The sequence below is a fragment of the Lycium barbarum genome, chromosome 11 (genome assembly GCF_019175385.1).
Source record: "Lycium barbarum isolate Lr01 chromosome 11, ASM1917538v2, whole genome shotgun sequence".
In the NCBI taxonomy this organism is placed as follows: domain Eukaryota; kingdom Viridiplantae; phylum Streptophyta; class Magnoliopsida; order Solanales; family Solanaceae; genus Lycium; species Lycium barbarum.
In genome coordinates, this window is record NC_083347.1 from 119,737,811 (window position 1) to 119,752,803 (window position 14,993).

At 33.0% G+C, this 14,993-nt stretch overlaps 1 protein-coding gene and 2 non-coding genes across 3 annotated transcripts; 2 read left to right on the plus strand and 1 right to left on the minus strand.

Moving 5' to 3' along the window:
* The first annotated feature begins 3,433 nt into the window (after positions 1 to 3,433).
* Positions 3,434 to 3,506, plus strand: TRNAF-GAA (transfer RNA phenylalanine (anticodon GAA)). Its single transcript has one exon. It is a non-coding gene; the product is annotated as a tRNA-Phe (tRNA).
* Positions 3,507 to 4,996: 1,490 nt separating this feature from the next.
* TRNAG-GCC (transfer RNA glycine (anticodon GCC)) lies at positions 4,997 to 5,067 on the plus strand. The gene has a single exon. It is a non-coding gene; the product is annotated as a tRNA-Gly (tRNA).
* Positions 5,068 to 10,333: 5,266 nt separating this feature from the next.
* On the minus strand, positions 10,334 to 13,176 carry LOC132618532 (uncharacterized). Its single transcript, XM_060333570.1, has 3 exons — positions 12,837 to 13,176; positions 11,940 to 12,159; positions 10,334 to 10,988 (listed from the first exon to the last, which is right to left on the minus strand). The coding sequence occupies exons 1-3, from the start codon at positions 13,101 to 13,103 to the stop codon at positions 10,549 to 10,551; spliced, it is 927 nt and encodes a 308-aa protein (XP_060189553.1). The 5' UTR covers positions 13,104 to 13,176; the 3' UTR covers positions 10,334 to 10,548.
* Between the last annotated feature and the right edge of the window lie 1,817 nt (positions 13,177 to 14,993).

Consider the following 14,993-nt stretch of genomic DNA (forward strand, 5'->3'; position numbering starts at 1 on the left):
ATTTTGGTCGACGCCATAAATTTTCGCCGTCGTCCCTTTTTGAGATAATTGTTTAGAAATGGCCTTTTTAAATAATAATAATTTCTCTTGTAACTTATGGATCTTTTAAATCACAGTCTAAAGATCTCTTTTGAGCAAATTGAAAATCTTATGAGAAAATTAACATTTATTAGTACTCAGGGCCATATTTGTACAACTTTTAACTATTAATGCTTGGACGGTAACCTTATTTCAAATTTACCTTTTGGGAGGACGCGGGATTCAGCTTCTGCCTTATCTCTAAGGCTCTGACCATTATCTTTCAGATTTATATCATTCAAACAAATAAGATTTTGCAATTTATTGTTCTTCCTTGAAATATACGATAAAAAAATAAGCTCGTCATTTATGAGTAAATTAAGAGTTGTGAGGAAAGGAATAACTTTACAGCAAATGATTAAACTACATTTGGATAAAAAAATGAAACAAAAGATACTTTTAAAGTCATTTTGAGATTAACAATTTTGAAGTGTAAAAGAATAATATGATGAGAATCCTACTACTACAGTCTATAAATAGAGGCAATTCTTGTTCCTCCAGAGAATATCAAAATTAACAAGCTTTGAAGTTTGTATACCGACCAATTGTTTTCTTTGGCAAATCCCAATTTTTATTTGTTCCTCACGAACCCATCCATCCTTCTTGGTCTATGTGCGTCCTTTTATATTTAGTAAGTTGAAAATTCAAACAAACTACATGACAAGTTTATAACCACAAGATTTAAATAACATATTTTTATGCGTTTTTAATTTAGGACCACAATATTCAAGAGTCTCTGTCTGCTAAGAAATTAAATTATGTGCGCCAAAGTCACGAAACTACGTGCTTGCAATGCGAATAAGAAGTTGTCAGCAATGGGAGAGCTGCTTCTGGATGAAATTATAGTATTTCACATATTGAGCTACTTGCCCCTTTGGTCTTTGTTTAGATTCAAATGTGTTTGCAACCGGTGGTCTACCCTACTTCTGCACCCTACTTTCTTGTACCTTCATTTACAAAAACTCCCCGTTGAGTAGTTTGCTTTCTCCTCCTCAATACGGCATAAAATGCGATCAGCTGGGTGACATGCTCCCAATCCCCAATCCACTATATCCTAGTTTGTGCATTACCTAAGAGTTTGTGTCTGTTGGTCTTTTTGGAGCATTTTAATATTACAAAATATGTTATTAAAGTGCCTTATTATTCCTTGATGTTTCACGTCCATGTGGTAGATTAATATGGCCATAAGTTTGCTTGAAACTTTCCTCCTTCCCACTAACTCATTATTTATCCACTTCTTCCACATTATATCTTGTAACTTATGTAACATATAAGTCATAATTCTCCCATTATCTACCTACATTATTATCAACTCGTTCATCCAATTCAATTCAAGGATGAATTTCTTCAACTATAAATAGTGAGTCATCCTTACTTGTGGAGAGTAGAAAAACATGGAGTGCATATAAAAGTGAGTCAAAAGAGAAAATTTTATATAGTTGAAGGAAGGTGTTCTTATGGTGGAGCTTTGGACTCTTCACGTCCATGTGGTAGATTAATGTGGCCATAAGTTTGCTTGAAACTTTCCTCCTTCCCACTAACTCATTATTTATCCACTTCTTCCACATTATATCTTGTAACTTATGTAACATATAAGTCATAATTCTCCCATTATCTACCTACATTATTATCAACTCGTTCATCCAATTCAATTCAAGGATGAATTTCTTCAACTATAAATAGTGAGTCATCCTTACTTGTGGAGAGTAGAAAAACATGGAGTGCATATAAAAGTGAGTCAAAAGAGAAAATTTTATATAGTTGAAGGAAGGTGTTCTTATGGTGGAGCTTTGGACTCTTCAACTAGTCCGGAGTTGTTTGAGTCACACGATGTTGACGGACTGTTATATCCTGGAGGGGACGAGTCAGAGTATTACTGCTGGACCGGTGAAGATTACGCCGCAGTGGGCTTGAATCTCCTTAAAGAGAGCGAGATATCCGCGCCTCAGCCTGAAAAATATTTATTTACTTTGTTATTCATTTTTCATTTTGTTTTTCAATTGTAATTTATCGGTATATTCACCAACAGTGTCTAACCCTTCTTCTTGTGGTGGTGGTGGTGCTGTCAAGTTGCTTTCCGTTCATGATGATGGAGAAAACAATCTCGGTTACGAACTTCTCTCTCTCGAGAATCCTTCTTGTCCTCGCTGGCGACCAATTCCATCATCAAAATACGGATCAAGAAGAAAGATGACGAGCATTCAGCTCTTCTTTAGAATGGGGGTTGCTTATTGCATTTGCTTTCTTGAAACCAATGATGATTATGATGATCTCGATATACAAGTTGACGTTCTCGATATCGTTAACGAGACCTACATTGGTCATATACTACTTTCCCTAAAGCACGTTTTGACTTCTCAAACTTGAGCATCACCACCACTCATCTCTTGGATTGGAATGGCCTGTCAACTACTAAAAGATGAGCTCCATGTCTTGGTATTAGATGATCCCACAAACTTGAAATGGGCTGAAACTAAACGCATCATCAAGCTGCAATTCTTGAAACCATCGACCTATCATTTTAAGAGAAGGAGCTAATAACATTTCACGCGTGTGCTGACAAGTCTATTTTGTTGTTTATGTGGCAGGTCGACAAGCCAATCCCTCTGCTATTATGAACATTTATACCGGGGAGTTTTCTTCTTGTAAATTGCATCACACCACAAAGTTAGGATGACTTCTATTTATAGGTGAAGAAATTCATCCTTGAAATGAATTGGATGAGAGGGCTAATAATGTGAGTAGATAATGGGAGAATTATGGTTTAGAGGTTACATGAGTTACAAGAGGAATGTGGGTGAATAATGAAGAAAAGAGTTAAGAAGAAACTTATGGCCATATTCATCCAAATCATGAATGTGGGAAATGAATTGCACAACACAGCACTTTAAGACACTTTACTAACATGATTTTTTAATATTAAAATGCCCACTAGAACCGTCACAAATCATCATAGTAAAACACATAAAACATGCAGATCAAAGAGTAGTAGCCCATTTTTGGGCTGGATTATCACAGTATGTTTAGTAACTAATATATGGGGATTGCAGTGTAGAATTCTTCTTGTGAATCTTGGTAATGCCTTTGTAGATAAACAAATACATGTTATAGAGTTGTGTCAGAAAAGATTATATATATTTATTTTAACTTGAATTCAATCAAAGCCTTTGTTTCTGGCAAATACTTCTGTTTGAGTAGAATGATGTGTTTGATATACATGTGTGAAATAAAAGAGGCATTAGAGGTTTTCATTTTTCATATGCAACCAAAATTGCAGCTTTGACAAAAGGAGCAACAGTAACAGAAAGCACTAGTTGTCATTCTAAATATTCACATTAGCAGATTGAGGACACTTGCGGGGATAGCTCAGTTGGGAGAGCGTCAGACTGAAGATCTGAAGGTCACGTGTTCGATCCACGTTCACCGCATTTTTTTTCTTGGCCAATATTTTCTTTTTTTTGGGTATAACAATCTAGTATCTGAACAAACTAATTCATATTCGCGTTGAGCAAGGTTTTTTTTTTGTCCACTCTATTTCTGGTTTGTTTTCTTTGGAATAGCAAATCCAAAATCCACTGACTCAACTAATCTAACATATATATCATTCGATTTAATGTATACTTCATAGCAAGGAAAACATAATATATATCAATCTTGGTTGACTCACGTAGGTGATCCAAATTCAAATTTTCTTCATCTCTCACTCATATAGTGGATTAACTCTCATTCATATTCTATAGCTTTTATAGATAATGATTAAATTGTGTGATCAGTGTATACTTCATAACTTCAACTCTTCAAGAACTTTATTATCGTATACATGCTAGGCATATAACTTCTCGATTTATGAATTGCTTATCGTTGGAAAAGACTTCTGTTTGCTTAAAATGATGTGCTTGATGTACATATGTGAAATCAAAATGAGTACTAGTTTTCCTTTTTCATATGCAGCCAAAAAACCTGCAAGTTAAACAAAAAGAGCAATAGTAACATAAAGAAGTAATTGTTCTGTATACAAACATTACCAGAATGTGTCGCGGGGATAGCTCAGTTGGGAGAGCGTCAAACTGAAGATCACGTGTTCGATCCACGTTCACCACATTTTTCATTGTCCAATATTATTTTAGTCAAAACCTATGGATCCGACTAATTCAGATTTTGTTGTTTAGGGCCTATTACATGGGAAAGCGCTCCCTACGTGGGTTTCTCCAATCTCATAGCTCGAACTCGAGACTTGGGTTAAGGGTGCTGGGCAAATCTCATCGATTCCACTATTTTTTCATTTTTGGTATCCGGGGCTCACTGATCCGACTAATCCAAATTCGCGTTGTGTAAGAAGGGCTCATCAGAGGGAAAAGAGCTCTCTGCTCGGGTCTAATAGGGTAGAGGTAATTTCATCCATCTCGGACCCACTTCTAGGCGGGTTGTACACTATGTTTTTCGGTATAGACTTCCCTAATAAGAATATTAAGTTCTGTTTTAAGGCTTACAACTAATAACTTCGACAAATGCATGGTTCTCAATGGGTATATTATTGTTGTTGTGGTTGAAAAAAAAAAGTCTTAAACTTAATGAAAAGTTATTCAAACTTGCCACATTGATCATTATGTTTCAAAAGCTAAGCGTGAAAACTTATTTAAACTTACCACCCAGTACTTCTAATAATTAGCTTAGAGAAAGGTTAATATCATTAATCTGCATATATACCATCACTATCCCTATATCCTATTTGTAAGCAAGTAATCTAATTTCTCTCTGTTTTAATTTTTTTTGATTTCTCTATGATGTCCGGTATCTGCTTTGAAGCTTTGATTAATCCAAATTTGTATTGTATAAGGCTAATTAAAGGGAGAAAATTTCCCCATTAGAATTTTCACCATAGTCAGAATATCCTTAGTTGCGAAACAGCAAACATCAAGCACCAGTGGTCTAGTGGTAGAATAGTACCCTGCCACGGTACAGACCCGGGTTCGATTCCCGGCTGGTGCACACCTTTTTTAATTCTTTTTTCAATCTTTTTTTTTTTTTTTTGGTTTCCCGCACTATAGGTACCCGTATTGGAGCTTGAATATTCTAGAATTGCGATGCATAGGGTCCATTCCCTTCCTTTGACTATTTACACTTCCTTTCTTCCATCTGCCCACACAAAAAGTGAGGTTTATTTTATTCCTTTTCTTCATCATTTGATCATGTTGCAAACTAGTAATCACTTTTCATGGGTTAATAAATGTTGAAAATTGTTATAAATATCCCAAATTAGTGGATATCCATTAAGTTAGAAATATCTCAAAATATCCCAAAATATCTCAAAATATCCCATGTCCTGTTGCTTCTATAAATAGGATGCACAGATGCAATGTTGAAAGGGCAGAAGTAATATAATCTGATATCTCTCTACATATTCTCTCTACATATTTCTTCTGTGTATTTACTTCATAGTTTTTATTTTATAACACGTTATCAGCACGAGTCTCAACCATCTTGAGCAAATACTTTGAAAGCCTCGAAGTTGCTGAAGGCCTTATGCCAATATTCTACTGCAAGGTTAGTTCGCAAATATGAATTGATTAAATGAGTTTATATCCGTGAACACCAGAAGTGGTAATATTTTACGGGCTTATTGTGTTTATGGTTGAAGATGTGTTAGAGAAAAATTCTCCACATTATATGTATGCCTCGATTTGCTCCTGAAGTAGCAATATCTTAAAAGAGACTGTAAGCTATCACGATTTGATATGCTTAAGGCACGTTCAGATAATTATGTTTTATTCCTGAAGAATTAAAACTTTTGATAAATGTTGCAAGTACAGATCCATTCTCTGAAATGAATGTGATAGTATGTCGTAACACCTATAAATATAAACGTGCATTTGATTGTGAAAATATCATGATTCATCTCCAGAAGAGCTAGAATAATTGAGAAAAAATATTCTGAATATTATATGCTTTTCTCTCGAAGTACTAAACTCATAATTTTGCTCCACGAGTAGCAAACTTTGAATTCTACTCAAGAAGTAGTAAGCCTATGTATTTTACTCCTGAAGTAGTAAGGCTTTTAATTCTACTCCTGAAATAGTACAACTTTGAAAGCTACTCCCGAAGTAGTAGAATTCAGAAATTTACTCCTGAATTAGTCAACCTTTAAACTTTACTCCCGAAGTGGTAAAACTTGAAACTTTACTCCCGAAGCAGTAAAATTCTGAAACTTTACTCCTGAAGCAGAAATAATTACCAAAATATTTGAGAAATATTCTGAAGCAATGTCTTCTTGTGTTTGAGCAAAATAACGAGCTATTGATGAGCGTCGTATTTCAAGCACATTTAAATAATCAGGTTTCATTCCCCGAAGTGAATGAACAAATACCACAACTTATCTCCTGGAGGGATAAAATACAAGGAATGTAGATGTTATATTTTTGTGGTATGAAATTCAGACATTGCTATACGTACCTGTCGTACGTCGAAACATATTAAAGTATCATTCTAAGGAAAAGGGAGCAGAGTGGAATGGTTCTGCTATAACCACATTAATACATTATGGTTAGTTGTTATTGATTTCCTCGAAGGAAATAACAATTAATGTATTTTCCCCTGAAGGAATTAATAACTATGTGGTTGCCTCTTTGATACAAAATGCTCAGATGTTAATGATGAATCTCCCTGAAGGAGATGTTTGAAATATTGAAGTTTAGAATTCAATGTTTATTTCGTGACACCAGTAGTGTCGAAATTTGCTTTCATGGTACCAAAAGTATTTAAGAAATATTTGGTAATAGAAATTAATGATCAAAGGCTCCAGAAGAGCTAATTATTTATTTACAAGTATCATGACACTAGCAGTGTCCAAATAATATCTGATTATGATAGATAAATTGAAGTCTCTCGAAGAGGCTATATGTGATAGCACCATTTATCAGAGATCATAATTATTTCGATCGGAAAATAAATTATAGTAAACCTGAAGTTTACTAGCGAGAAAAATGGTCATCATATTGAGACTACAGATGATTGGAAGATTGAATATCTCCAACTTATTACGGGTAGGGTCACGTGTGTAAAGCGTTACCCGAGCATGATGAGATCGCATGTCACAATAAACCAGAAGTTTTGACATAAAATTTCATGCAATAGTAAACCAGAAGTTTATTAAAAGAAATAGCACTCGTCATAGTAAACTTGAAGTTTACGGGTACAGATAATTTTATCAGTTCACAAGACCATTTTGATCGTCCTGATTTAAATCTGATGTGCTAATTGAGTATTAAAAACATATTGAAGAACTAGAAGATTCTTCAAGAATTTGTTTGTGTTGCTTGTTCTCATGACAAGTTGATTACACCAGCTAATGTTGGGACTGAATCCCCAAAATTCTGAAAAATATAAAAGGTGAATGTGGGCCCCTTCACCTGCAATGTGATGTCTTAAATAGATGCATCTATTTAAGACATTCACATGTATGTTTATTGTCAACTGGCAGTTTGACATTTACAAAGTTGCTTGCTCAAAATAATTGAGTTGGAAGCACAATTTTCAGAATATGTAATCAAGACAATCATCTTGATAATGCTGGTTTATATCTAAGTTGGTTTGGCATTGGATGCCTCCATAATACAGCTAAACAATTGCTTATGAGAACAGAGTTTCAGATGTTGGTCTGAGATATGATATATTGCATACAACAGCACTTGTATGCTTCAGATCATTAAATTTTGATAAATTCTCCCCTCATATTTGGTTCAGGGTCAGGAACTAGATATTTCCATCTTTTAGCATTTGATGTGCGGTACATGATTAATGGATATATCATGATGCACACAGATGGATTTTCCCAAAGAAAATGGGGACATATGTCACTAAAATTAGGGGGAGATAATAAGCAGCTAAGAAATATGTTGTGAATTATCATCAGTATGATCCTCAGATAATTCAAATCAAATGCTGGAAGCATTTGCTGACCCAACTATTTCATATTTCATCTGCAAAATGCTCTTAATGTCCCTGAAGGACAAAGTCTATAGCGTGCATGGAGCATGGTAGACCAATCGGTTCCAAATATAATAATCCTTGAAAAAGGGAGGAGCGAATGATCATAATAAGGAGGCAATGTGCTCTTGAAGAGCTACGACATAACACTTCATAAACCTTATGGGAGGTTCAGGTACCTGAAAATAATGAATCTCAGTAAGTTATGTCGAATTGCGAACCGATACAACATGATATCTTGTCGACAATATACAATATAGCGCGCAATATTGTATAAGGTCGTGAGGATTTGATTTCTACGTCTCTTAAAGCATGTTGACGTAGAATAATTACCAAGTAAAATGATGCATCTTGGTAAACGTAATGTTTATTGGGCCAGCAGTCCAAACAACAGAAGATGTCACATTATTTATACTGATGGATGCTGTCACGGCCTATGTGGCTTACTTGATGAAATTTATGTGAAAATTCCTGAAGGATATAAAATGCCTGAAGCATTTGGTTTAAAGTCTCGGGAAATGTATTCAATCAGATTACACAGATCATTATATGGTTTAAAACAATCAGGGCGTATGTGGTATAATCGCCTAAGTGAGTACTTGATAAATTAAGGATATATAAATGATGCCATTTGTCCATGTGTTTTTATTAAGAAAACAAAATCAAGGTTCATTATACTTGCTGTTTATGTTGATGACATAAACCTCGTTGGAACTCCAGAAGAGCTCCAAAAGGCGATTGAATATTTGAAGAAAGAATTTGAGATGAAAGATCTCGGAAAGACAAAACTCTGTCTTGGTCTGCAAATTGAACATTTCGAAAAAAGGATCTTTATACATCAATCTGCCTATACTGAGAAAGTTTTAAATCGGTTTTACATGGACAATGCGCATCCTTTAAGTACTCCTATGGTTGTTCGCTCACTTGAAGTGAGCAAAGATCCGTTCCAACCTCAGGAAGAAAACGAAGAGCTACTTGGTCCTGAAGTACCATATCTTAGTGCAATAGGTGCACTTATGTATCTTGCTAATGCTACAAGACCTGACATAGTATTTTCTGTTAATTTGCTAGCAAGATATAACTCTTCTCCTACACGGAGGCATTGGAACGGGATTAAGCATATATTGCGATATCTGAAGGGAACTAGCGATATGGGTCTGTTTTATACTAACAAAGGTAGTACAGATCTTGTTGGTTATGCAGATGCAGGTTATTTATCTGATCCACATAAAGCTCGATCTCAAACGGGCTATCTGTTTACATGCGGAGGTACTGCTATATCATGGCGATCGACCAAGCAGTCCATTGTTGCTACTTCTTCAAATCATGCTGAGATAATCGCTATTCATGAAGCAAGTAGAGAATGTGTGTGGTTGAGATCAGTGATACATTTCATCAGAGAAAGATGTGGCTTGAAGTGTGATACAAAAATATATTATATGAAGATAATGCTGCATGCATAGCTCAATTAAAAGGAGGTTTCATAAAAGGAGATAGAACAAAGCACATTTCACCAAAGTTATTTTTCACACATGATCTCCAGAAGAATGGTGATATTGATGTGCAACAAATCCGTTCAAGTGACAATCCTGCAGATTTGTTCACTAAATCTTTGCCAACTTCAACTCTTGAGAAGATGATATTCAAGATTGGAATGCGAAGACTCCGACATCTGAATCTTGGTTTTCGTCAGGGGGAGTGAAATACGCGTTGTACTCTTTTTTCCTTAACCAAGTTTTGTCCCATTGGGTTTTCTTGGTAAGGTTTTTAATGAGGCAGCTCTCAAAGCGTATTTCTAGATATGTGCACTCTTTTTCCTTCATTAGGACTTTTTCCCACAGGGTTTTTTTTTAATAAGGTTTTAACGAGGTACATCATCTATTAATGGACATCCAAGGGGGAGTGTTATAAATATCCCAAATTAGTGGATATCCATTAAGTTAGAAATATCTCAAAATATCCCAAAATATCTCAAAATATCCCATGTCCTGTTGCTTCTATAAATAGGATGCACAGATGCAATGTTGAAAGGGCAGAAGTAATATAATCTGATATCTCTCTACATATTCTCTCTACATATTTCTTCTGTGTATTTACTTCATAGTTTTTATTTTATAACAAAAATCAAATACAAAAGAGTTATTGTCTCGAAAATAAGAAACAGTTAGAGATATACCTTCCGTCGTTGTTGTATACATAGAATTGATAAAAAGATCTTTTTCGTCAAGGAAATTACTGAATATATTTGCTATAATCATGTAATAATACCAGATTTATTCCTCTAATTGGGAAACAAGATAATTAATTAATATGTGAGTCACATTATATATCTCGCGTAAAACTTCTAACAAAAACCTCTACTCTCCAACCCAATAAGGCCCAAAAGCCTAAAGAAAAACAACAATAACAATTAGAGTAATAACCTTTTTTTTTTCCAATTGTATACACTAATTAACATAACATATACTGCTAATTTCTCTTCACAATTCATACTACTTCAACCGCCGTGATGAGATGTAAACTTGGCAAATTTTCCAACAAATCAACCGTGAGCATGGATGCCCTCGGTCGTGGTGGCCGGCTAGAATACTCGTCCACAGCGGACGAGTATGGTAGCTTGGCCGCTGCCTCACGTTCGCGTGTTTTGAGCCATTTTGCTTGCATGTATTTTTGTTTCCGCCATGGCCCAATGTGCATTTTCTTCTCCTTCATGCATTTCTTGGCTGCCGCACACAAAATCTTGATCAACGATAGTAATCTCTCGATTTTTCCAACGAATACTTCCGGTAAAATTTTTACTAATTGGTTGTATTCTTTGCATGCTCGTGCCATCTCGAATTCGGCTCGAAAATTCAACTCGATGATAACTCGAACTTCTCCTTTTTTAGGATTTGAAGAGTCGATCACGTCTATGAATGTATGTTCACCTGTAATATGGTTAATCAAAACGTTAAACATATTCAAGATATATTATAAAAAGTAATATTATTTAATACTAGTACTAGTATGATTTTGTTAGATTTGATTGAATAAGAATTATGTGTCTGAAAAGGTCCTATCATACATTTGTCATTGGGGGATCGCCACAAATTAAACAACTTATTTTCCAGCTGTATTAGAAAAATATCAAAATTATATCATTGGTTCATTGCCGTACACTAGAGATTTTTAGATGGATGTCGTTCTCAGAGATATAATAACTGTTTATTCGATCTGACATAGTAATAAGTTAAAGAGGAGGGGGTTTAAGCTGTTCATCTAGATATAAAGTTGTTATTTTATACATTATTAAAAGAGCTTAAGTTATGTGTACTGAAAATTATTTATATAATTAGATCATTTAATAGATAATTACAAGGAACTATATTAAGTAGTATTGATTCATAAGTAATCTATTATAATATGTTAAATTGAATTGATAGTATAAAAATTTAGAGTTTAAATCAAACGTACCACTAGTGTAAGAAATTTTTATATTATCAGGTTATCTTTACCTATTATAGCAAGCAACCTATCTTATTTCAAGGCTTACAAATCTTACCTTCTACGGAAATTGATGTGCAGATATCATGTGAATATTGATAGTGTAAAAATACTTTCTTATATTGACGGTGTATATAATTTAATCTTAAACTCTTATTATACTTGATCAACAACAACATACCCCTACCTTGTGAGGATAGGGATACTGTTTCCGATAGACCTTCGACCGTATATAGTTTAATCTTAAAAATTTTATTATACCATCAGTGCACATAACTTAAATCCTTATTTAAAAAAATTTGTCATTACTTAATTAATCTTAAAAAAAAATAATAATAAAAAAAAAAAAAATATATATATATATATATATATATATATATATATATATATATTACCTGATGGAATATCTTGAGAGCTCTTCCACTTGGACTTGCAACTTGCAGAGTTGAAACCTGCAATTTGCAGACGGCTGCAAACCTCCTTCATGAGGCAACTCCGGCAGCCGTCATCCACCGTTTTCCGGCAACTGCATATAATATTATTTGCTTCTTTTATTGTCTCTTTTGTAATGCTTCGAATTTGTGATTCTAATGAAGTAGTCCTGTATAATACACCCTGCAATTTAAATATTTACATAATCTGATTACTTAAACATAATTGCGGAATTCCATTTTATAGGGTAGATTGCTAACTAGAATATATGGTTACTTAAATTACACCAACTATGGAAGAAAATCATTTTCACTATAACTGGATTATCTATGCATGGTAACAATCATCACGTAATAACAAATTTATACTCTATTTTTGTATTATTATTATTATTAGATAATACTTGCTACGAAGATTCACCTGTTATGGTAAGTCAACTTAACTTGATTCTGTAAAAAATTATAACACACACAACTCAAACTCATAAAATAGAAATAATCAGCTGAGATTAACGATGTGGCCGTTAAGTAATTGGAATTAATTAACGGATAGGAGAAATTCAAGGAAATGAAGACGTTAAGAATTTATTAATCAAAGAGAGCTAAATTAGGAAACAGAAAAAGTTTCAAAACAGTCCCTTCATTTTTTCTAAATTAATTTTTTCTTTTGATGTTAATACAATCTTGAATTCAGTACGTAGAATTTTCTTTTAATTCTCCAGGGAAGAAGAAAAAAGGAATCTACATTAACATTTTAAACTCTATGCTCCTTATAACAAACAAAAGATTCAAAATCCTATGTTACATTAATAAGTTATTGTGAGAAATGAAGAAATTAAAAAATGAGTATATGAAACTTACTTGTAAAAGTTGATGTTGAGTTTCCCAAAACTTATTATCTTCAACATTCTCAGACTCTTCTTTCTCTTCATCATCATCATCACCATTTTCTTCTTCATTTTCAACACAAAAATTGGCATAAATACTTTCCGATGAATCGTCGTCTAGAAACCCGAAAATAGTATCAGAAATATTAATCGCAGGGTCACCGGAAAATGCCATTAATTCCGGTTTATCACACATTAATATCCTATGACTCATAGGTTTCCTAGCCATAACTCTAACCATAATATCCCTAAATTCTTTAATGGAAATATATATATATAAGAATAAAAAGCTTACAAATTTGTAATGTGACTAATTTAATTTTGGAACTGGCTATATATAGTACCAAGATTTTGAAGAAACTTTTTTGGACATTATAGTCCTTTTAATTTATAGACAAATAATAAGGGGAGGTGAATCGAGATAGTCATAATTGGTAGACGAAAACAGCATGGATCCACGTCAGTCCATGTCTATTATTTTTATCTTTTTCCTAAAATATTTCACCTTGTTAATTTTATGGGTATACTTGTATATTCTAGTATAGTATATATTGTCCTCTTTCTGGCTTTAAATTGTTGGGAGTAACTTTTTGACGAACGAGATTCAATTGAACCCATTAGCGGAACCATATAGATTGAAGAGTGGTCAATCGAATATCCTTAGTTGAAATCATATTGTGTATATAGAAAATTATATGGCATATATACAGTGGCGAAGTTAGAATTTTCATTAAGGAAGTTCAAAATATGAAGAAGTAAACATGCGAGGAAGTTAAAAGGGGTTCAACATCTACTATACATAAAAAATAATTTTAACCATATATAAATAGTGTAATATTCTGCTGGAAGGGTGTTCGGATGAACCCCCTTGGCCCTATCTAGCTCCATCCCTGCATCTATAGGTCAAATTTTGAAGGGGAAATAACTTAATAATACTACTTAAGACTCTATATTACAAAACATAAAGATACTTTTTTTTATTTACAAAACATACCAATAAAATTACAAAGTATATCAAATAGAATACCAGATTTGGACTTAATGAGATACCCACAATTTTAGGCATTTTTTAAGGAAAAGAATCTGATTTTAAAATGTGGAATTAATTATAGGATAGTTACTAATCAACTTCTTCTCCTTTTTTAAAAGATTCTTCTCTCTCTCTCTCTCTCTCTCTCTCTCTCTCTCTCTCTCTCCCTCCCTCCCTCTATGATAGACACCATTTCTAGACTTAAAATTCATATTTTCTCATAATATAAATTTTCAAACTAATATTACAATTTTTTTTATAACTGACATGTGTATTAATTGTATATAAGAATTGATTTGTATCATTTTGAGATATGTGCGATCATTGTGTGTTTGAAATCTGTATAAATGTTGAAAACTAGTATATGTATGAAATGTGTATGGAATCTGCTATATACTATCATTTTTTTAGATATATGTGGCATAGTGTGTATGGAATGCGAATAAATTCGATATAAATTAATCTAGAAAATGTTGAAAATTATACGGGTATGGAATGTAGTTTGTATCAATCAAAAAACTTAACATACATATACTTTCTCATAATCTATACGTACTTTGATTAGATTTTATACAATTTATATGTACTTTATCATAATCAAAATATACATATAACTTTTATACATATTTCATACATAAAAATTATAACGAATTTATATATTTATACATATTGCATACAAAAATTTACACAAAATTATTTTCTGATGTATGAACTTTGCATGGAATCTGGTTTGTATCAATTACAAATTTATTATACATATTTTCTCAAAATTTATACATACTTTGATTAAATTTTATACAATTTATATGCACTTTATCATAATCAAAATACACATAATTTTAATACATATTTCATATACAAAAATTATAACAAATTTATACAGTTATACATATTGCATATAAAATTATACATATATGTTTTCTGATGTATATAAAAACTACCGATTAGTATTGACTTTTTGAATAAAATTTGAAGAAAATTAGAGAACAAAATCTCTTAATTTTGAATGGGGAGATAAAAGTGGATGAAATAAGGGAGCATGGAGAAAATCAGGTAACAATATATTTTAATTTTGATTGGAGAGAGAAAATTGGATAAAAT